This window comes from Chelon labrosus (genome assembly GCF_963514085.1).
Source record: "Chelon labrosus genome assembly, chromosome: 7".
NCBI classification, from domain to species: Eukaryota; Metazoa; Chordata; class Actinopteri; order Mugiliformes; family Mugilidae; genus Chelon; species Chelon labrosus.
The window spans coordinates 7,977,731-8,002,531 of NC_140343.1; the positions used below are offsets into that span (position 1 = coordinate 7,977,731).

General features: G+C 44.4%; 1 protein-coding gene across 1 annotated transcript in view; it reads right to left on the reverse strand.

The window, feature by feature from the left end:
* Positions 1-24,801, reverse strand: part of cachd1 (cache domain containing 1) — a 90,678-nt gene that overhangs the window by 27,599 nt on the left and 38,278 nt on the right. The window contains exons 3-8 of the mRNA XM_084547834.1: positions 22,668-22,816; positions 11,943-12,049; positions 4,202-4,328; positions 2,984-3,128; positions 2,650-2,866; positions 2,424-2,573 (exon numbers count right to left, since the gene is read on the reverse strand). Of these exons, the coding sequence (XP_084403960.1) occupies positions 2,424-2,573; positions 2,650-2,866; positions 2,984-3,128; positions 4,202-4,328; positions 11,943-12,049; positions 22,668-22,816 (895 nt within the window). The remainder of the gene's footprint in view (positions 1-2,423; positions 2,574-2,649; positions 2,867-2,983; positions 3,129-4,201; positions 4,329-11,942; positions 12,050-22,667; positions 22,817-24,801) is intronic.

A 24,801-nucleotide genomic window follows, 5' to 3' on the forward strand; every position in this document is an offset into this window, starting at 1 on the left:
TAAAAAGCCACCGAAATTGCTGTCCCTGCGAAATGAACGTGAAGCCAAAGTTCGAGTTCGCTGGAACCCGCTGATGTTTGCAAGTTGACATCATTCCTGTCCTCTGCCTTTTCGTGTAGCTACATCTCTTGGTGTGATCACAAGCAACTTTCGGCTTTTTAAAGGGGAACTACTGTTTTTTTGCAACCTGGACCTTATTTCTGGCATAAAATACGGTCGTTTACTCACCCATATAACTTTGGTGTCATTTGTAGCCGTTCGGGAGTTTCGCGGCAGATAATGCGTTATTTAGAGGCTGCGTTTCGGTGCCCCATTCACTCCCACTATATGGCTATACGCAGATCTAAATATCTACCGAACAACTACAAATGACACAAAAGTTATATGGGTGAGTAAACGACCGTATTTTTTGCTAGAAATAAGGTCCAGGTTGTAAAAAACAGTAGTTCCCCTTTAAGTTTGAATAAGATGGGGTCTACTCCGCTTTTTGGCTTCTTCTTGCTGCTTTCTCTTGCACCTTCTTGAAGCTCTGCACTACTCCACTACAACAGCAGGATTGTTTGATGAATCGCCTCCACGAAGGTGCATTATGGGGCACAATAATTACTTCCAGGTTCTGCTAGTGGTTCAAATACTCGCCAGGGCAGCTTTAAACCGTCTGGATATAGCAGATATTGATTGCAAATGAATGGATTCAAATATCCATGATGAATGGGCCAGGCTATGAGAGTGCCCAGAGACGATTAGTTGATTAGTTCAGCGATGGCCAGGAAAGAAATTTGATTGCGAATTTATATTTTGGACTTTTGTCAGAGAGGGTGAAGCTTTGAAAAATATCAGAATTGACACATAGAACAGAAACTTGGAGCTGTATTCCAGCCGACATACACTGTTTTGGCAATGGAGGTGGGCATCTCAAACACACACACACACACACAGTGCATTGTTCTGCCAGGAGACTGCTGATCTCCTTGAACAATCCGCACTTCACATTTGGCAGGGGATGCAGGGAATAAGACTCCCACACCCGCAGTGGGCCTTTCAGCTGTGCGCAACAGCATCAGCAACAAAACAAATGTTTTTTTGAATATGCAATGCTAATAAACTCGGAGGACGGCAGATTTCTGCATCCTTTTCATCATCTCCCTTTAAAGAGCCAAGGTCCTCTGCCAGTCGCACACACAGAGTGAGCAGCGCGCCCTTTGAAGTCTCACTCTCTCCTCTCTTAGATGTACCTCATTTCCATTCTCCGATGCAAAAATGATTTGTATTAATGGTGGACTAATGCATGCACGGCAGAGGTGTGTGTGTGTGTGTTGCAGAGGGACGCAAGAATGAGAGGAGGCAGATGGATGGACAAGGACAATGAAAAAGGAAAAGGAAGCATATACACCAACGCACATGCACACACACAAACACAGAGAAAACAAAAAGCCTTTGAGGTTTCGGAGCACCTCTCTAACCTTCAGTCGTCTCTTGAGCACACTGCACCCAAGAACAGAGAATAACTAACATTAGGATATCAAACACAGCCACAGAGAGATGAAGCTAGGTATTGCAGAGTTCGAGATGTGCAGAGTACATATAGCAAATGAACAAAACCCTTATAAAGAAATGTTTGCCATTCTTGTTACTGTTGAAGGAGACACCCCTTTTTTTGCATGAAATGAGGACACTTTTAGTTCTTAAAATGTTGTCTTTTTAGGTCCTTCCTCACAGTAGACACCTTCCCAGCACGACTCCTGAGTGCGCGGTGACTGGTTGAACACATCTTGTGACAATCCATTGTTCTGCTGGGAATCTTTTGGACCTGGCATTCGTGTGGATGTTACTTAGACATGTAGCACCCACCTAGACCAGACCAGGCACTACCAGCAGGATGCAGCCTGACACAAGCACACTCACAAAAACGGTAGCAACAACTCAAAAAAACATGCACAGCACAAGGTGTTGACCTGGCCTCCAAATTCACTAGCTCCCAAACTCATCAACTATCTGTGGGATGATCCACAGAGGCCCCTCCCCTCAACCCTTAGGACCCAAAGGCCCCCCCCACTGACAACATTCTGTTGCCAGACACCACAGGACACCCTCAGAAGGCCCATGTCCATTCTCTGATGAGTCACAACTGTTTTGGAGGCACAAGGTAGACCTACACAATATTGGGAAGTTGGTCATAATGTTATGCCTGATTGGTGTGCGTCACATAGAACAAAGTGAGGTTGTTATACCAACCACCTGTTCATTGTCACTTCAGCATTTCCTTTTAGCGGTGAGAATGCAAAACAAGAGAAGGAATTCCTTGAAGGTTTACTCCGTCGGGTAGTTATCCTAAGAGAGTTGCCAGAACTCTTGTATTCAATAGAGCTTAAAAGTTTAAATGAGAATCTGGTGAATAAAAAATCCTAATACGAGTGACTTACCATTCATGAGAGCATAGGTGAGAATCATGACAGAGTTGTTGAGGTGTCTGTTCTCCTCTCTGACCACACTGAGCGTGGCTCTCTTCTCCGGCTCGGACGACTCTCGGGAAGTGATGCCCGACGACAGGTAGATGATCACCATGTCTGTGGCTGAGAGGACAGAAACGGGATAAATGCACGTTCCCAATGCGCAGTTTTCACAACACTGCCTTCTTCGGTGTCTTACTGGGGCCGTGTTTGCTGATGCTGCTGGTGTTGCGGAGCAGCTGGAAGGCCTTCTGGAAGCCCGCCGCGTGCTGCGTGGCTCCGTCGGACGCCTTGATGTTGGAGATGAAGGTGCTCATCTTCCGCTTCGTCTCACTGGTGGCCGGAGACAGCAGACTCTTGTAGCACTGGTCGAGAGAGCAGGAGCGGACCGTCTCCGCCACCGACAGGATGGAGATCTGTGGAGGAGCGATGGTGCCGCTGATTTAACAAAGTGTCTTATCTTGAACTATACAACAGTCCCGACAACTCAAACCTCTTAATAAAGTAAAGCGAGTCGGTTGCCTTTCACAAACCTTGTCGTGCTCGTCTACTGAATTGAGGATGACCAGCGCCGAGTCCCTGGCGATCTGCAGCTGAGTGTCAGTTACAGACGCTCCATGGTCGACCATCACCACGATGTGTTTCGACTGTGGACGCACTGCAGAGACGTACACGGGCCTGCAAGAGTACATACACAAAAATACAGGTCAGATGGAAACACATAATACAGAACTGCACTGCAGGGGAGGTGCAGCACTTGAATTTCACGCCATCACTGCAGAGAAGCCTTAACCACCTATTAGGTCATGGTGCACCACCAGCGTTGAGAAGATCTAGGTGGAGTTGGTATGAGAACAGTAAGCAGACAGTGGCGCAGATGAAAGGCAGACTTGCTTGATAGTTGGTGGCATTTGTCGTGGCATATTGTTTTTTGAAATCCCAACAATTACAAGACCCTCTTTGTATTTTGAAGGACTTCGCACTGCAGTGCAAATAGAGGTAGTTAACTATTATTTTCAAATCGATATTTTCCGAGATTCATTAGAGGTGTGTGTCACCGCATGCCTTAAAGCAGGGTGGGCTGGAGAGGGTTACAGAGCATTGGCGGGTCAGAGCTTCTGTGTGTGTGGTCCGCTGGACAAGGAGACACTAACACAGGGCGGAGAAGGGGAGAGATGTTCTCACAAAGCCTCATTCACACTTAAAGCATGCCAAGAAAGGTCATTCCTCCCATGCCCGTGTGCCAGCTCGCCGACTTGAACAGCGATTAATAAAAAAAAGGTAGAAAAAAAAAAGAGAGAGAGCCTATGCAAACTGCACAAGGGAGCGAGCGAGACAGAGAGAGAGAGACGTCTTTCAACCATGGCCACACACAAAAAAAAAAAAACCCACAACACTGGAGGTGTGAAATTCCAACGGGCTTTAGTGGTACAGAGCTACATTCCTGCCAAGGGCATGTGTGTTCAGGGTGTACGGGGGGCAGCATGCCATCAACGTGCCATCAACGTGCCCTTTGGGCCACCCCACAGCAACTGGCAGAAGAGGAGGGAGATGGTAGAAAAGGGTTATGAAGATGAAGAAAGGAGGGAGTTGTTGTTGTGGCCGGTCTGTTCCAGCCGTCTGGTACGTTCACTGACAACCTGTGCACTGGGTAAAACCCTAGAGCTTCTTTGCGTTGCCCTTTTACCTCGTCACACAGATGAATAACACTGTGAGATTCATTTTGAAGGAAAGAATAATATTTGCTGTACCTGCTGCGGTGCTCGTAGTTTCCTTTGCATTGGAACTTGTGGGCGGGGAAGACGGTGAAGATGCCCTCCTCTGAGCTGAAGTACTGCCACTTGATCCCTGGGTTTGACTTCAAGTTGTCTGCCAACACTGGAGAGACAGAGAGGAGGGGGGGCAATGGAAATGAAAGAAATTAGGAGAGAACAGGAAGGAGAAAGACAGTTTGTTTTCTTTGAGAGCTTCTCTTCTTTGGCTTTAACCCTTAATGTTACTGTGAACTGCAACCTATTGCAGGAGGGAGAACGTCTGAGTTCAACTGTGGATGGGACAAAGCACATGAAAGTAGTACAGTTGATGTACTACTGCAAACATGCTAAACCCTTGATTAATACCATTATACATTGATGAGCCACAACATTATGACAGGAGAAGTAAATAACATTGACCATCTTGTGACAATTCAATGTTCTACTGGGAATCTTTTGGACCTGCCATTCATGTGGATGTTACTTAGACATGTAGCACCCACCTAGACCAGACCAGGCACCCCCGCCGCATAGCAATGACACTCCTTGGTGGAAGCAGCAATCCCCAGGTTTAGGAACAACTCAAAAGAACATGAAGAACAGCACAAGGTGTTGACCTGGCCTCCAAATTTACTAGATCCCAAACTGATCAAGTATCTGTGGGATGATCCACAGGGATCCCTCCCCTCAAGTCTGTGCAAGTCTGTCTGCTCAGGCCAAATTTATCCCTTTCCGGACTGGACATATTCGTTCACACCTGCCACAGAATAAACTGACTCCACAAAGAACAAGACGTTTGAACTGCCCAACTACACAGTACATTTCTTTCATTTTGGATTCTGCGTTTTGTCTAAAACGACAGCCAACTACAACCTCTGCAGGGACGTGGAGCCTATTTGCTCAAAACTAACATATCCTTTTTTTTTTTTTTATACAGGGTCACAGAGTCAACTGTATCTACACAGAGATCCCGTCACAAAGCCAGACACTTCCTTTCCCCTTGCTTGAGCACAAAATGGCCTTTCACAAAGAGATGGTGGGTGTTGGAGTCAGGGAGACGCAAACTGAAATTTCTGGTCTTTAACCAAGCAAAAACAAAGAGGAAATCAAAGTAGGCTTTATTAAAATAACACAGTGCACGTTTAATTTATTAAAGCGCATGAATTTGGGAAAATCCAAGCATGTTTAGTTCTCAAACAAAATGCCAAATTAATTAATCTTATTCTTATTAACAGAGATGCACATTTGATTGAAAGCTAAAGCACCTAAACACGGCGATAATAGAAATTAGTAGTGAAATTGCAATTTGCGCGCCAGGTAATTGCTTCAACTCTATTAACCGCAATTATTTTTTTTGGCTTGAATTTAATCTAATCTTACATTCAGTCTATTTTGTATTCTGAGCAAAACTTCAACAAATATTACAATGACTAATTTCTCACAACTAATTAATAGTCATTCTCATTCCTGCAGGACATCAGCAGCTGCTTGTATTCACCAGCTTTTTTTTTTTTTTCACCATTCGTCTGAGTATTTGTTATGACTCAGATGGAGGTTTCCATTACCTTGAATAGGATTTCAAATATCTTGTTAATTACATCCATGGTCTTCGCCAGACCGTGCACCATCCTCGCACGTCAGCTGAGTTTAAATAGTCCCAAAATGTGGTTCTTGGCTTGTGATCACGTTGAATTAATCACACGCTGAAGAGAACCTGTTTTGACCTTTTCCAACCCTCCGGCTATACTACAAGCTTATGTATATGTTTTTTTTTTTTTTTCTATGGACGGGATGGAAAATCACAAGTCAAATATTCACCTGACGCTAAAATCCAAAACAAGTCACACGCAAATAGAATAAATCCCAGAGCTTCTGCAAAGTTGTCCAACTGCCAACCATTATAAATACCGCTGAAGCGCTACGTTTACTTGGCAACTTTCTCGAGACGCAACCGGTTCACCCATCATAAATTATCCCTGCTCAGTCACTTCATCCATCTCCAAGGCTCATATAAACAGGAACCACTCGGTGGTGTTGACAGTGGAAGAAGGGCTCTGTATACATCTGTCAGGCTAAAACGCTCCATTCTGCCACCAGTGTTTAGATCTTCTCAGCGACATATGGACACGCAAAGAAACGCGACCCAAATGACACCCATTTCCTCAAACCTCACAGGTCCTGACCGTTGCCAAATGAGCTCCGAGCCTGCTTTGATGCATGTGCGTCGCACATGTACATAAACACGCCAAATGAACGGCTTTACGCATCACTGGCAGTTGGAGAAGGATCCAGGTACCGTGGAAATGTCAGAAGAATCTAGTGTGACCAAGGTGTAGCCTCAGCCTGGTGTAAACAGCTTTGCTTACGAGGGCTAGGGATTGCACAATCTTAACGATTGGTATAGAGAATCATTTAAATCCAGGCAACAAATCAGGCACTTCGTTAAACATTCTTGATTCTACTTTAAATTACAGCAATTATTCTGTGTGTATTTCCATTTTACTTCAGTTGTAACAGAGTAAACAACACTAGGAGACTGGGAAGTATACTTTTGGCACAGTCGTACTTTGGGCTACATGTTGCCCAGCATGCTAACAATGACAGTAGTAGCATGCCAATATTAGGTAGATAACGGTTACTACATTCACCATCATAATGGAGTGAAAGCAAGCCAACATTGGCTAATAGTACTTACAGCTAGATGCCGAACCCAGGATTGCCCTGGCTAATGAACTCTCGCTTTACTTAACCACTCTACTTGCTGAATGTTGCATTCAGCTCAGATTCTGCAGGCTGTACTTTGGCTGCAGAGCAGCAATCTTTTATTGTTTCCACAGTGAATAACTGTGGTTAAGTTCGCTGTCCAGTTTTCCATCCAGCGGTCAGAAAGCCTTTTGGCCTCCCTGGTCGAACACCTGACAACAATAGCGACTTTTCCCACTCATGTTTTACAGTAAACTTGATCCAATAAACAACGAGTTGGATGAGACGTCACAGAAGTAATTCGGTTACATTCACGTGGGAACAATAAATACTTGTTCCAAATTATGTGACAGCTCGTCAAGTAAATGTGCACATAGACCACATAAGGTGAACTGCTGGCAACACCAGATGCAACGTCAGGGCATCACCAAAGTCATTACGGTACATCCTCAAGCCATGTCTAAACGTAACAATCCAATCCAACCAATAGCTGCTTGACTCATTCGATCTGGACCACAGTGGTGGAATGACAGACTGAATGAACTACAGACACTTTAACTCTGGAGCCACAGAACCTCAATACATGTGAGCTTCTGAATGCTGTGTATGGTGCTAAATCTTATCAATTGTCTCCATGACTCCATGAGATAGGTCCCCCAAAATGATTTTAAGGTTCTGCTCAAGGTTTCTTCCCGTTAAAAGGGAGTTTTTCCTCACCACCGTCGCCTTCATTCTTGCTCTGAGCGTTTCAGGCCGGGTGTTGTAAAGCATCTTGAAACGATTTAAACTGTTATTCATGCTGTATAAAACAACTGAACTGAACTGAAGACAAAGCTTTGCAGTGTGGACAAAAAAAAAATAAAAAAGAAAAGATTTGTATTTGCGCTCATATCTGGAGCTCTTGTTCAAATTTGGATTCCCGGCTTGTTGAACCCGGCCAAAATACTTTACGTGGTGAATACGAATCGATGCGTTCAGTGGTGCTCTGGCCCGAAGTTGAAGTATTTGATATTAGCATGTACATAAAGGTTGGTGCTGGAAGCAATGCACCCTTTGGGAACCATTAAAAATATGAGGCTGGGTGGATGGAGAGGAAATTGGAGGTCGCACAACATCTCGAAGTCAGAAAAATGGCTGTTATTTCATACGAAGAAAGACTGCAAAAATAGATGCAAGAAAAGACGGCTCCAACCGTAATCACACGGCACTTCACTTCACAGTTATTTCCCCATCTAGCTGTCTTTTTTTCTCCCACCTGCTGGCAGCAGTACTTATGCCTCCCACATCCACTAGCGTTCCCTTCCTCTCCAAAAAATGAAATGGAAGATGAGAGGAGAGAAGATTGAAGACATACAATGCAGTCTTGATACAATTACTCCATTTCAATCAGCTCTCACCCCTCCCCTTCTTTCCATTCATTCATCATTCATCATTCTCTCTCTCTCTCTCTCTCTCTCTCTCAATTACCCCTCGCTCGCTCACCCACTCCCTCCCTCCCCCACTGTGGCTGCTTGTTTAGACTGGGCCGAGACAAATAGGAGGGAGGATGAATACAGTGCGAGTGTGGGGGTCAAGGAGTGCCGAGCGTGAGGGACAGGGAGAGGAGAGGGGAGACAGAGGCGTAACTTGAACTCACGGTGACTGGCTCGCAAGGAAAATAAAACCCGGCCGACGGTGATGTGTTATGAATGGCAGTCATTATGAATGGTTTGCAGAGGGGATATGTGGAGAAAGAAAAAGCTATGAGGTGGGGGCAGCAATGGGATGACAGAGGAAGAACAAATGATGATGGAGGTTGTAATGAGTAAGAGAGGAGGGGGCAATACATGCGGTGCAATGAAAGAGTAAAGAGTTGGTATTAGATTTGAAAACAGGCGCTGGTCATTATTACTGGGTGAGAGTGCGGCCTGGTAATACACGTTTATATAGAAACAGTTCTTCCACTCCAATCCAACTTTATTAAAAAAGCACTTTAAAAACCACCAAAGTGCTGTATGGGAGAAATAAAAGACATAAATCAAAGATAAAATAGCTTACACTAGACTAAAAAGACAAGCGCAGCCATACAATAGAAACAATAAAATAAATCAATCTTACAGGGTGTCAAACGCCAAGGAGAAGAGACAGGTTTTAAGAGGTTACTTAAAAACAGACAGAGAAGAGGCCCGTCTGATGTGTTCCACAACTGTGGAACAGCCTCCTCTGGGATTCCTTTTAAAGCTCGTTTAGCGTACTGCCGGACATAGACGCCGTAACCTACGTACGTAGACACTGGTACTTGTGCGCTCATCAGTCTGTCTCGCTCTGTAAAAACGCCACCCAAACGCCAGTCGGCGCTGCGTCTTTTTTGCCAGTCCTGCTTCACTTTCAACAATGGCGACTGAAACGTTCGCCGAAATTTCGCCAAAGACGAGCCATACAAATGTTTGTGTCTCCCAAACTCCTCAGTTAAACTTTGCTCCATGTGTTCCATCTTTATTGATCCAAAACAATCAGTTCGGAGAAATTGCGGAGATGGAGAAGCAGCCGGAAACACTAAAGCGGAAACACGCTCCTACCAAGCGGACCAACCACAGCTCTTGAGGTCTGCATTGCTGCGATGGTTAGTAACGTTTCTGGGGAGGTGAACGTCAGCTACAGCTCAACGGTCTGCGTATGCTCTGCGCAGTCACAGTAGCTACGGCGGCAAATTGGTGCACAAGTCTAAACCGCCTATTAGTCTTTGGCCCGCTCTGGAGAAGCTGATCGAAAAAGCAAATAGAAGAACTTCAAAACGGATCCTAAAGCATACAGGCAGTCGGTCGACTAGAATTTGGGAAATGTGCTCATGTCCCAGTTAAAAGACGTGCAGAGGCGTTCTGTAGCATCTGGAGACGGGCAATGGAGGACCCACTAACCCCTACATACAGTGTATTACAGCAACCCAGCAGAGTGGTGACAAAGGCCAAGCTGGCCAAAGTGCAGCCTCAGAAGAAGTGGCTTTATTTTTGGCCAACTGCCTCAGGTGGAAAAAAGCCAGATTTAAAAACTGCCTTGATCTGACAGTCGAGCTTAAGATCTGAGTACACTTTCACCCCCAGGTTTGTGATGGTTGGTTTGGTGTACTGGGTGAGGGAACCCAGATCTGCTGCAATTCATTCAATGCAGGGTTGGTCAATTTCCCACCATATGACCATTTTCATATCCCAAAAATGCTTCAGAGATTGGTAGAATTTGGAAAGCAGTTCATCATTATTCCGGGAAACACAGCTTGTGTCTGTCATGAATGCATGCAGTACAGCTTGATATTTCTCCTCTGGATGCACGCGGAGCACACCGCTAACCGAACGATGGCAGCAGAACAGAAAAAAAAACAGCAAGGGGAAAGTTGGCCTTTGTCTGGCTTTAGGCAATTCGGTCCATTTTCTTCTTAATCAAATGCAGACATGAATCCTGTGGAGCAGACACATGTGACATTCTGCAGTGCAGCTTATACAATCTGGAACCTCAATAAACACACTGAGGGAGCAGCGAGAACACCACCAAACTGCTCATGCGATTTGTGCGGAGGACACTAGGGTTACATACAGCACACATACTGTTACATATAGGCCCTATTTTTGTGAACCGATAAAGCTTCTGTTTGAGGTGAAGTGAGAACGGAATCAAAGAACTAAAGACGCTCTTGACAACGGGACGATAAAAACATATACAACCCGCATATAATTGCAGACGAGAGTTCAAAGTCAAACGGGGTGCATTTGATCCCAGACTTTAAAAAGAAAAGTGTTTCAAAATCAAAGGCTGAAAAAAATAAAAAAATAAATAGGAGACGGAAAGAGAGGCGGAAGAAAGTCAGAGCACAGGAGACACTACAAAACCACCTCTTCTGACAAGCACGGCTTATTATTTTAATTTCAGATCAATGGCGTCTACTTTTTTTTTTAAAGGCCAAGGAGGGTAAAAAAAGAAAAAAGGTAACGCAACGTCTTAATTAAAAACTGTTGCCACGGCAACTGCAGTTGAATTATATACACTGATCAGGCATAACATTATCACCACCTTCCTAATATTGTGTAGGTCTCCCTTGTGCCTCCAAAACAGTTGTGACTCATCAGAGACTGGACATGGGTCTTCTGAGGGTGTCCTGTGGCGTCTGGGAGAACGAAACAGAATGGGGACCTTTGGACCCTATGGGTTGAGGGGAGGGGCCTCTGTGGATCATCCCACAGATACTTGATCAGTTTGGGATCTAGTGAATTTGGAGGCCAGGTCAACACCTTGTGCTGTTCTTCATGTTTTTTTGAGGTGTTCCTAAACCGTTTGTGTGTGTGTGTGTCTGTGTCAGGCTGCATCCTGCTGGGGATGGCTGCTGCCATCAAGGAGTGTCATTGCTATGGGGTGGGGGTGCCTGGTCTGGTCTAGGTGGGTGCTACATGTCTAAGTAAAGGCTGTTACATACTCCCCGAGAAGCAAGAAATTTATCCTCGCAGCCCTCGTTTGGGAGTCCTCGTAGCTTGTTCTCGACACATCAACCAGGCAGAACTTTTTTCTCTTCGGGGGATATCCGGCTACAATTCTGTTAGTGGTCAGAAATCGTCCAGAAGTAAGGGGCCTCTCGTCGTCCATCTCCCACAATGCTTAGCGTGTGTGATGTATGCTGCAGTGGGATGCCCCTATGAGGACTTCACCGGAGCTTGGGACTTGAGTTTCTTGTGAAGTATAAATGACCTGGCCAGAACAACTTTTTTCTTGTTCTTGCAGCCCTGGGAGTGAGAACAAATTTCTCACTTCTCACAGAGTATGAAACAAGCTTAACATCCACATGAATGCCAGGTCCAAAAGTTTCCCTGCATAACACTGAATTGTAACAAGACGCTCAATGTTGTTCACTTCTCCTGTCAGTGGTCATAATGTTATGCCTGATCGTTGTATATAGTTTTGTCAAAAAGTTGCTTTTAAATGACAACGTAAGCCCAGTGTGTGCATGCTTGATTTGTTAAACCAGATCAGTTTGTGCATGAGCTTTGCGTGTGTTTGTGAGCGGCGAACAAACCTGAGTTGAGGTCTCGTCCGGGGTTGAAAGCTCGGCTGCTGACGGTGGGGGAAAGTCTGTCACAGCAGATGGTCTTGGAGACGTTGGTATTGAAGTTTCCATCAAACCTAAACACACAAGAACAGGCAACATTTGAGAGTTTATCGTACGTGTCCAAGTCAATTGTTGGTGGAGCGACGCTGGCTTTTTCCCCTCAGCAATAACAGATTTACTACTCCAACGCTTCATTTCCCATAAAACCAAACATGCAGGTTTGCACGTACCTCTAACTTAACGGCAAAGATCATGTTCTAACTAAGAAAAGCTATTGACTGAGATTTCTGCAATTAGTGAAATAAAAAACACGTAAAACCATGCAGTTAATGAAATAACATAAAACATATGCTGAAACTAGTCCGCCCAGCCCGTTTCATTTGAGCTAAATTGTATCATTAACTGTATCATCTGTTGCCCAGACTTCGCATTAAAGTCAAAGTTACGACTGGTGAATAATACTTTCCATGGAAAAGTGCTTGAATTCTGCTTTTCTCCCGGCAAAGCCAATATCCAGTTCCCTGAATACATCTGAATGTGATTGTAAGAATGGCTGCCGGCTTAATTTGGTGATTTAAATCATCTGTCAAAGTGCTCCGTCTTCCGCTGGCTGTGTTGGCGCGGCAAAAAATACTTTATTGACATTGGTGAATTCATTCAATAGGAAGAGATGACCAAGATGGACGACTGGGGCAACTACAAAGCCCACATGGATCCACTGGCTATTCATATTTTTAGTACTAACCACCACCACAACAAATTCCTCATTTGTCTGAACATATGGGGCAATAAAGAGAAGTCTGCACGTACATATTCTGTTTCAGATTTTTTTTACACCATCATTCAGACATTAGTTTGAAGTACTCCTTGTTTTGCTACAAACAATTACAGTTACATATTTTTCGTACACTGTACCTCTATCCAAAAACGGTTAAAAAAAGGGCAACTGGACTTGTAGAGTTTTTTGAGAAGACGTTTCACCACTCATCCGAGTAGCTTCTTCAGTTCTAGGGGACTGGTGGGAAGTCTGAGGTTTAAACAGGAACTCCAACTGGAACTTGCTTGTCGTGTTAACAACCAGAAACCAGTGCAGAAACGTAGGTGGTTCCTGTAGTCTGCAAGTTTCCTCAAGGTCCTCTCATACTCCCGCAGTAGTCGAAGGGTGCTGTTCCCAAAGTGCGTCGCAATATGTCTGTGAAGGTTCTCAGTCATCCAGGTCATGGTATATCCAAACTTCCAGTAGGAGTTCCTATTTAAACCTCAGACTTCCCACCAGTCCCCTAGTACTGAAGAAGCTACTCAGATGAATAGTGAAACATCTTCTCAAACTCTACAAGTCCAGCCCTTTTGTTGAACCTTTTCTGGATATACCATGACCTGGATGACTGAGAACCTTCACCGATACATTGTACCTCAACTTTATTTTATTTTTGACCCATTTTGCTAACTGGAATTCCTCCCCCCACTTGTCACCTTTGTAATTATGCTCTACATGCTGTAATTTCCGCGCTTCTTAGCGTTACCGTAATCTGAATCTGACCTCTTGGTTCAATTTAAAACAAAATGCTATAAAATACTATGATACTATAAAATACTACTTCAATTCGACGTCTCAGCTACAGCGTCAGCCCAGACCCTAGCGCCGTATCCTGATGCACCAGACCTTCCCTGAAATGTACCCACGCGCCGCAGCGATGCAGACCCCAAGAGCTGTGATTGGTCCGCTTGGTAGTAGCGTGTTTCCGCTTTAGTATTTCCAATTGATCGTTTTGGATCAATAAAGATGGAACAAGTCGAAGAAAGGTTAACTGAGGAGGTTAATGTGTCAATGCGGTTAAAAACAATTGCTGAAAACTGGCAATTTCTTAAATTAAGAAAACCACAGTTACATGAAAATCTCAATTATAAGTTCACAAGCTCTCCCATATATATATATAATTAGAAGACAGACAAAACCACATGGAACAGAATGGACTCGGTTCAGAAAATATGGCCACTTAACAGCCTTGGCTGACCCTGTACTGGCCGGTCTAGGGTTGTGTTCTACACAAGGCATTCGAGGAGTTGAAAGAGGACGCAGAGCGAAGGCCGGGCTCCGAGAAGATTTTCCTCCAAACATTTACATCAACCAAGCCAACGTCTAAACAAATACACAATGGGGTTTCATGTGACTGAATTGTTTGCTCGCTCTATTGTGCTCAAGCTTTTGTGGCATTTTTATTTATTTTTTATTTTTTTTAAGCTGGCATTTAATGAGCTGCAGAATGTAAATCTTTGAATAAATGGATTTTTCTCCCAGACCAGAGTGAGCGGCTAATTAAGAGGCGCAATTAAACGGCGCGAACCGTACGCGGGTCAGATCATCTGCGGTGCTCAGACCGTCTGATCGGTATCTCTTAAAGCCCTGGAACTAATCGGAGAGTGGACAGAAAGAGACAGAAAGGAGGAGGTCGTGGGTAAAAGAGCAAGGATTGAAGATCTGGCTCGGTTTGGAGAGTCCATAAAGGGTCAAAAGAAATAAAGGGCGCCGCTTCTGACATGCGTAGGACAGGCAAGAATCTGCTTTGTCCAAATTGTTTGGAACTATTTACTGCAATGTGGGGCAAACACACGTCATGTGGATGTGAGACATGTCAGTCTCACTTCTGTCACTTCCAAATATTTATAAGACTGTGCACAGCAAGTAATTGTACGCATATTGCAAGACTTTTTTTTCTTTTTTGAGGCAAAGACATCATTAAAAATTAGGGTTGTCAGATTGAACGCGTTAACATGGATTAATCCATCATCATGATTAATATGATTAAAAATTTTAATGCAATTTACCCATCCCTGGCAACGCATTTCAGGCAGTTTGCCCAAGTAAAGTCAACGTCGCGCATGCGCTAATGGGCAGTTGATCTGCTCTACTTGGACAGCCCTACTAAAAACATAAAAAATGTCTTCATCAGTGGCACAAACGCGTTCCAAAATTGTGCAAGACCTCAGCTGGTTGTTGTAAACAATGAACATGTGTGCTTTCTCCCGTGAAGAGTGCTTTGCAGCAAAACCCAACTAATTACACCAAAAGCACAAACATGCCACGGATCTGTTTCTCGTCCGATTAACGGTTTCATTCACTACCAAACAGTAACATTTGCGAAAAACGCTAGGTCATAATGATTGCTGGCTGTCGGCGCGTAAGACGTGTTGGCAAAGCTCTGACAAAAATCTGCAATTGTAATGACCTGTTGTTGGGGGGGAAAAAAACAACAACTCTTTGTAGTCTTTATTCCTAGTGCCTACGCTGCCGTCACGAGGCCGAGCTCCGGTGCGATAGGAGAGATGTGGCTCAGTGGTGAAGCGTCGTCCTTGAGCATATGCACACACCCAAAAGCGCTAAAGAGGTGCCAAAAGAACGAAACACGCATCGCAATCAGCACATCTTTAACGCGCCGCCGTTTCTATAAACATCACACGCGGAGTATCGCTTTTCAGCCGTTCGCTTTTAGCGTTAAGCAGCAGTGTTATCTTAGAATGGGTTATACGTGTGCGTTGCTGGTAAAGAGTGGTTTCAACAACCCACAAAAAACGGGGAGGTATGCAGAGAAGCAGACTGTTCTGCACTGCACCAAGCCCGGGCGCTTTGATCCCTCCATTCCTGCGACTCCACTCACCCCCTCCTCCTCCTCCTCCTCCTCCTCCTCCTCCTCCTCCTCCTCTTCTGGCTTAGCAACATACCGTACAAACACACGTGTGTGCACGTAAACACACACACACACACACACACGTGTTACACACTCTTTGGCTCCCTTCTCTTTGCAGACCCCGTGTCCGTTGGTTTGACTGACAGGCGCTGTGATGTACAGGTTGCTTTTGAACTTCACTCATTTAGAATCCCATAAGGCCAAAGTCATTACTATTCTCCTTCAACCCACTCTGCATAGAAGGGCCGGGGCAGGACGCTCGGCAAAATGTGTGCCAGATAAAAAATACATTTGCAGCCGCTTTGAATCCCACATCAAAAAAACATATGAGAAAGAGGGAGAGAGGGAGAGAGAGAGAGAGAGACGGAGGGAGAGTGCGGGGAGGAGAGCTGCGAGTCTGATCAGACGTCTTAATGAGGGCAGAGAAATGTGTTTTACAAAAAGGCTGGGCTCAAAACACACATGCACACAAAAGTACATATACGCGCTGGATAGGACTCAGTGCATAATGATGTGTTCACTCTCAGCCATAAATATTACAAAACCTCCGCACAATGCTTTAAATTATTCTTACATCGAATATGCATATTAATAATGTATTGAAGGAGCGCTTACTTGATTAACATACTCCCCCAAAAGGGGAGTTCTGCTGTAATTACCATCCATTTGTTAATGCTTCTTTATATCTTGATGGAAACGTGCCCTTTTGGTTCGCTTTTGCTCGAGAATGGAACCGTAACACATCGGTTCTGGCAAAGCAAAGGTTCCTTGCAAGAGGGAAAACAATCTGAAAATAAAAACTCTAAATAAGGTAGCATCTGTCGTTTTCGGCGAGCTACACCCTGCAGAAGGAACCATGTATATATCCAGAGAGGAGGCAGTCCCACACCATTAAAAAAAAAAGCAAACAATGAGAGCAATTACCCTGAAGAGGTTTGATATTGTGCACACCCTAATGTCAAGAGTAATACTATTTCTAACGTGCTTGCAATGCCTGGGCGGTAGCGGCGGTAAAGCAGGCAACACGCTAGCTGGTGAACCTTTTATGCACATGGCTCTGCTAGACGTCAGCGATACACAAACAGATTTTATTGTAATATCAATCTGCAGAATGGATTTCGGAGAACAGTTTGGTGTCTAGCAGCCATTTCACAAGATAAAATGCAAGTAGATTACGAGGCTTTTGTGCTCCTTTAAACCGAGAGGTGTCTCTAATATTCTGGTCACCTTCGTGTATGAAAACAGGAGTGGGTGAAAGCTGCTAATGAATTCAGAACAGCATCTCTACCAAAGACACAAAATATATTTTACTAAAAGATTTAACATTCATCTGTTGTACTTAACTGTATTAGACTAGGCGACTTGTGATTCATCATAGTCAGGGAATTAGATTGCGGGGAGACGTTGACAAAAAGTCAACGGAAAGTCAACAGAAAGTCAATTTCTTTTGCTGTGAGACACAGCAGACACAGCAGAGACACAGCAAAAGAAATTTAATCAATCAAAGGTTGCCTGAAAATATGTCCCAGGAATTTTATAGAATTGTATATGACCAGCGGACCACTCTGTTCCCAGTTTGTTAAAATAGCCATCCTTTCAACCCTTTGCTTTATTTTGCTCCTTCTCTGCTAAGCCGTCTATTAGCGTAATTACTGGGAAGGGCTTCCGAGTCAGTTTGACGCCATAGCTCCGTCAACAGCGCAGACCCTAACGCCATAGCCTAACCCAGAAATGCAACTACGCGCCGCGGCGACGCAGACAGCAAGAGCTGTGATTGGTCCGCTCGGTAGTAGCGTGTTTCCGTTTTAGCATTTCCGACTGCTTCTCCATCTCCCCAGTTTTTGAATTGATTGTTTTGGCTCAATAAAGATGGAACACATCGAGGAAAGGTTAACTGAGGAGGTTCGGAGATGCAAACATTTGTATGATACGGCAAAATTACAGCAAAATTTCGGCGAAAGTTTCAGCCGCCATTGTTGAAAACGAAGCAGGAAGTAGAAACAAATACTAACCGGACTGGCAAAAAAAGACACAGCGGCGACTAGCGTTTGGGTGGTGCTTTTACAGAGCAAGCCAGACTGAAGAATGCACAAGTATAAATGCCTCGGACCCACATAGTCTACGTGCGTAGGTTACGCCATCTAGCTCCCGCAATACTTTAAATAAGCCTTTATGGTCTCTCAGAACTAGCTCTTAAAATGTGCTGTCAAACCACATCAGAAATGAAATGTCTTTGTGGTTGTTATGGTAATTAAAAGAAGAATTTAAAAAAGCCATCATATAAAGGAGGCGGGAGAGGTCGGACATCAGAATTTATGCAGCGAGGACAACCCATAAATCTAGTTTACAGTAGCAGGAGGAGGAGGAGGCTTTCCTCAGTCATGGCTGGTATTAACAATTAAAACGTGTGCTTTAATGTTTAATAAGTTAAAGTACGATTGGAAAGTTGAACTTGTTTCAGTTGAACTTCATGTTGGTAGTAGCAAGCAGCACCTCAACAACCTTTAATTCAACCGAGGGGGCCGACGGTCATCATTCATAATTAGCGTGCAATATTCCAATTATTGCGATGCCCAACCTTTTCCAGATGCAGAAATGCCGCGCGCATCAACAGCCGATGTTATTACGCAAAATAATGCTGTTCAGAAGGTGCCCACTGGCAGACAACCACAAAGGTACGCCATGTTTGTGTCGAACCCTGGATAAGCCCTTGTTCTGGTTTGGAAAAAACGTGACTATGCACGATAAAAGAAACTGGGATCATGTTGCACGTATACATCTTATCTGCATTTATGAATCCCGCCGAGGCGACATGCTCAGGCACGGCAGGTGGCTGCAGTAAAAACACTTTCGGAGCAGAGAAGAAGCAAGGTTTTGCCTTTGGGTAAGAAATAATTTAAATAGACTTTGTCATTTCTATGTTACACATCTTGCAGCAGCCTGTCGGAGAAGGGTAACATAGTGGCAGCTTCCCAACATGGGCAGCGGTGCAAGGCGGTGCATAACCAAATTTCCCTGGGAATACAGGACGGGAGGTTTGGAAAGAGTGGTTTGGAAGGAAGGTCATAATGAAGGATAAAAGGGAAAATGAGAAAAAAGACTTGAGCAGGGAACGAAAGGTTGAAGAAAAGCAAAGGAGCGAGGAACAAAGAAGAGGACAGCCAAGTATGAAAGAGGAAGAGGCTGACATTAACGGAGGCATTTAGCATTTAGAGAGGGGGGGAAAGAACTTCTGAGAGAAACATTTACACCTGTTAGGTTCACTTAAACAAACCCCCTCCCAACCTGCCTGGTGTTTTCCCACCCCCTCCTCGGATGTGAAAACCAGCCCGGTCTGAAGTCCGAGCAGCTACTGGCGCAGCTATGCTCTTGAACCGAGCTGCAAATCTGTCAGTAGCTCAGATGGCGAGAATTCGCCTTCAGAAACAGGAGCTAAGTATTAGCACTATGCTACCTTTATGTTTAGTTTATGAGTGAAGCTACTAAATTCTGCAACATCACCCTTCAAGTGACATTACTACATATGGTGCAGCATTCATCTGAGCACAGGGGTTGTGTTGGGCAGTTGGAGTTAGGTTCAGCTTGTGTTTGCACCAAAAAAAAAGAAAACCTAGAATTTGTATACAAAAATATGCATGAGGCCTACCACAGTTTTAGAAAATCACATCCAGATTAACTTCCTTACTGATAGGAGCGTTGTTAAAAAGAGTATATCTAGAAATGTAGAACCAAAACACCCCAAAAGTCTTGTTATAATGCAGGTGCTGTTGAGGCTACCACTGCTGTGGTGCAGGCACGCCTGAAGTCTTTAGGGACCTCTTCTATTTTGGCGAGACAGTTGTTTGTTCCCGTCTTAAAAGAACTTTCCGGGATCACATGATTAGCATTTTCCTTTCACAGCCCATTCAGAGCTTATCTCTTCCAAGTGTTACCGCTGAAAAGGGACCATTAAGTGCCATCTGGGCTGCTCCCGAGCACACTTCTCACTCTCGCAACCGCATAGCAGTGGGACCGCTGGAATGAGCACCTGGAGATCGCATGTTTGAAATATAAACATTCAGGCGCACTTGCTCACACACCGATTCTACGAGGCACATACGTTTGCTATTTTCAAGCCCGGCCTGTCGAGGCGGGCGAGCAGTGATTAAAGCATACCACCGGGTGCTAAGCACTGCCCTCGCTGGCCTCCCGGCGAAATGATAGCCTGCCAGCTTGACGGCTAGCAGACATGGACACCCTGTGAACCACCTGATCCCCCACTAAACTGGCTGACCTGACTGAGACCCCCAGAAGCAGCTGATGCCTTAGACTGGAGGAGGGCTCTCTGAAGTGGACTACACAGGGCGGATTCCCGGCTACCTCCTGCCCAACCAGCCGACGCTGCATTGTGCATTTTTGCCGACGCACTTCTGTAGTTTTAAACTTATAGTTTGACAATATCCTTGCCAATAGTTAAACAATATGATCAACACCATTCTTGTAAAATTCCAAGTAGGATGGTGTAGCCAGGGGGGTGATTAGCATAGCTTATGCTAAGCTATGCTAATGCTATCACCCTATCTCTGTCGACTGTTACAAAGAAACAGATCCAAGAGCATGTTTAAAGCTTAATAGGGTTGCAGAGAGAGAAAGGTACGGCAACAAACTCCATAAAGATGCTCCACGCAGCTTTTGCTTTCCAAGAAGTGATTGTAGTACGTGTTTTTGTTTTTTTTATATTTCAGCTTGTTTTTGTGTTACAGTATATAATAGATGAGCCACAATGTGCTAAAGAGCAAGAATAGATATGTGCTATTATTTGGCTCCTGCTCTCTACGTAATAGCTTTACAACCGGGAAATATTTCACTTTACGGCAAGGGGTTAGATAAGAGCAGATCGATATTAAGATCAATACTACTCTAAAATCTTTCTGTTAATTATGTAATTTTAGCAGCAAGTTATAGGCGGTTTATGCTTCGCTTCAATTTGGCGCCGTAGTAGCTACAGTGATAGCATAGACCTACCGAGACCCTAACCTAGTAACTAGGGTGTAACTACGCGTCGCGGCGATGCAGACTGCTAGAGCAGTCAATTTCCCTGCAGGGAACCTACCAAAGGGATCAATAAAGTTGTCTATCTATCTATCTAGAGCTGTGATTGGTCCACTTGGTAGTAGCATGTTTCCGATTTAATATTTCCTGCTGCTTCTTTCGAGTTTTCGAATTGATTGTTTTGGATCAATAAAGACGGAAGACATCGAGGTAAGGTTAACTGAGGAGGTTTGGAGGTATAAACATTTGTATTACTTGTCTCTGCGAAATTTCGTTTAACGTTTCAGTCGCCATTGTTGACCGTGAAGCAGGAAGTAGAAACAAACATTAACCCAACTGACAAAAAAGACGGGTGGCGTTTTTAAAGGGCGAGCCAGACTGACAAGCGCACAAGTATAAATGGCTCGCACCGGCGTAGGCTACGTACATAGTCCCACAGAGGTCTAAACCATGCTTGAAATTAGCTCTGCATAAATACATGGGGGAAAAAAAAACAGCTGGTTCTTTCCAAAGGCTACAAAATCTGCTACCAACACAAAAACCTCCTTGACTAACCTACTGTATGTTGTTTCTTTAATCAGTCAATTGACTCGCAATGAAGCAGATAACCACATTTCCCAAAATGTGAAAAATACCTAACTATTCTGAACTAGAGCTCTATGACTATGAGCTACAATTAGATTGTTACATTAAATAATTTCTTCTGCTTTAATAGTAAGGAAATGTTTTTGATATTTCCTTCTCTATAAACCCCAAAACAAACACAAGAAAACTCTTTTTCCTTCCCCGAGGAAGACGCTTTGTAGTTGAGGGATCTATCACACACTAACACCACCTCCCCCTGCATCACAACCATCCTTCCAAAACTTATATAATCTATTTTTCTCAGCTTTTTTCTGCTTGAACTGCCTCCCAAATCTGCAAAACCACAATATTAGAGCCGGCTTTACACATGCCGGGATGAAAATAAAGCACGTTTATGTGCGAACAATGCGTGTGCGACGTGTCGTGCACATGATTCAGCTACAGGTGGCCAGTGGCCCCGATCCTCCCAGCACGACGGGAGGAAAGACAGGTGACCTTGCCGCCTGTGAAGTCTGCGGCGCAAAAAAAAACTTCAGAGAGCGGTAACTGGTTACGTCGGCTTGATGAAGGGGAGGGAGATGGACAGAAATGGATAGAGAGGAGATGAGGGGTAGAGACAGCTGCTGCTCTGTAGATTAGAACTGAAAGCAGCTCTCTCTCTCTCTCTCTGTCTCCCTCTCTGTCTGTCTTTTCCTCTGAGCTCAGCTTTGAACTGTGTTTCTGGCAGCTGGAGTTGGTGACTGACTGAAAATCTAGGTCTATAATGTAAGCGGGGCCATTTTTAAACTCTCTCTGAAGAGCAAAAAATCGGATGTATTGAAGCCTGCAACCAGATTCGTAAAAATAGAAGCCATTGTTAACGCGAGCGCGCTTTCCACAAGGCCCCGTGGCTTATTTGTGCTACGTTTATAAAAGACACAATGAAATGAATGAAAATGCACGACCTCCAATGAAAACGATAAAGCAAAATTGGGTTCCGCGTCCCAAAATGCCGCAGAAAACGAGCCGATGACTCCATATCTCTGTGCCATCCTCCCAGTCCAATAAAACGCATTATTGCCGGCGGTAACGCAATTGACATTTTTACGAGTTCTGAAATGAAGGTAGAGTTTAAAAAGTCTGCCAAGTATGAGAGCACGCTAGTACCGCTCAGGGCTGCAAACGGCGTGATTTACACACAGCTAGAACTAATCCGAGGATGATCGAAACATGTTTAAACAAGGAGGAAGTCGGGGATTTGCACGTGTAGCGAGAGTGTAAAGCAATATACGCAGGTGCTAACCGCGGGAGGTCGGTGTACGCATAGAATGGACCGCCTGTGGAGTATTATGATAGAGAGACAAAGAGGAAAAGTGTGTGTTTGTGCACGTAACAAAAGAAAGCTACTCACTCCATCATAGAGGCCGGTATGGAGCAGCAGTCCTGTATGGCGGTGAGAGGAGAGGTGAGGTGGGCGGTGTACGAGGCCTCCACCACCTGTTTGTTCCTGTTCACCACGTCCAGGTAGCGGTTGAACTTCTCCCGTATCTTCTTGGCCAGCTGCAGCAAGGAAACATAGACGTATTAATAAGACGATGAGTAACGGAGGCATTGGAAATCATCTTTTTACTTCTTTACGTCTCTATAGAAAGGATTTCGTCCATCTCACATGTCTGACGTAAGAGATAGTCTCCTAGTTTCATATAAGACTGTTTGTTGCGCATACACCATTCAGCCAAAACATTATGACCACCTTCCTAATATTGTGTAGGTCTCCTTGGTGCCTCCAAAACAGTTGTGACTCATCAGAGAATGGGCATGGGCCTTCTGAGGGTGTCCTGTGGTGTCTGGCAACACAATGTTGTTAGTGGGGGGGGGGGGGCTTTGAGGGGAGGGGCCTCTGTGGATCATCCCACAGATACTGGATCAGCTTGGGATCTAGTGAATTTGGAGGCCAGGTCAACACCTTGTGCTGTTCTTCATGTTTTTTGAGTTGTTCCTAAAGTGTTTTTGTGTGTGTGCCTGTGTCAGGCTGCATCCTGCTGGGGATGGTTGCTGCCATCAAGGAGTGTCATTGCTATGGGGTGGGGGTGCCTGGTCTGGTCTGGTCTAGGTGGGTGCTACAGGTCTAAGTAACATCCACACGAATGCAAGGTTCAATAGTTTCCCAGCAGAACACTGAATTGTCACAAGATGGTCAATGTTATTCACTTCTCCTGTCAGTGGTTTTAATGTTGTGGCTGATCGGTGTAAATCCATGTTTCTGCAATGGAATACTGCAGCAAAGAAGAGTAAATTAATTTAGATCTGTAAAATGTATAACATAGAAAATCCTTTGTAAGATGTATTTAACTTTTCATAAATGGTCGATCTATAGCAAAACTACATACATACACATCGGTATAAACACTTCCTACCTACAGTTCAGTACCATGTTTTTACATGGCAGATGTGAATATAAGGTCAGATCAGTTTATCTTCATGCATTCTTTTCCTCTCCCCTTACTGAAAGGCATCTGCATATAAATACAGCTAATTAAAGGAACTGACCCAGATTGAACCTTCACTTACAACATGAAAGCTTTTCAGTCTCTCATCCTCACTTCATCTCTCTCTCATTTTAACTAAACTGTATCCAAAAAAAATAAAAAACTTCCATTTGCTTTGACCTGTGCCTTCTTCTCTGCTCAAAGTTTTGAATATAAATAGATTAAATCCACATTTATCCTGGCTTCAAAACATAAATAACAGGGCATGCTTTAAAGGTAAAACCAGATCTGGTCTTAGGCAGCAACAAAGCAAACCCTGCAGCTCTCGGGGCCAACACGAAATTAACTTGATTAAACCCACATTTGCAGCCCCATTTATTTGACTGCAAATGTGTCAGCTCTGGTCGGAGGCGAACATGTGACAAACATCAAAGCAAACGTGACCACGCTCCTCGCTCTGTTCTGCAGGCATCCATCCGTGGAGCCAAAGCTCACTGGGGCCCTTCAATACGCATGTGACCGAACACACACACACACACAATTTATCATTCGCAAAGGAAGCGGAGTAATATCAAAGATGCTTAGTGGGAAATTCATCACTGTTAAAAGTGGAGCGGAGTGATGGATGCGTGAGGCTCGAGAACAGGAACCCTCTACGGTGTTTTAGGAGAAAATCCAACAAAAAATATCTCACACATGCTAAACACACAGCTGAAGTGAAACTACTAACAAAGCTTGGAAACCAGGAAGCAGGAAGGTGAAAATTGTGCTTCCAAACAAAGGCTGTAACAACAGCTAATTCAGCTTTGTCTACTGGGGCCCTCCATGCTGCCCACCCTGAACAAGCATATGTTATACTTTGCCTGTCTTCCTCTGAAGGACGAGGTTCTGGTCGAGCACACACATCACAGCGCTCCTTCGAAGTGAGGGGGAACTAAAGGCTCATTTAAGGTACTGCGGGACATAGACGCCGTAACCTACATGCGAAGCCAACGCCAGTGCCAGCCATTTATACATGTCAGTCTGGCTCACTCTGTAAAAACACCACCCAAACAC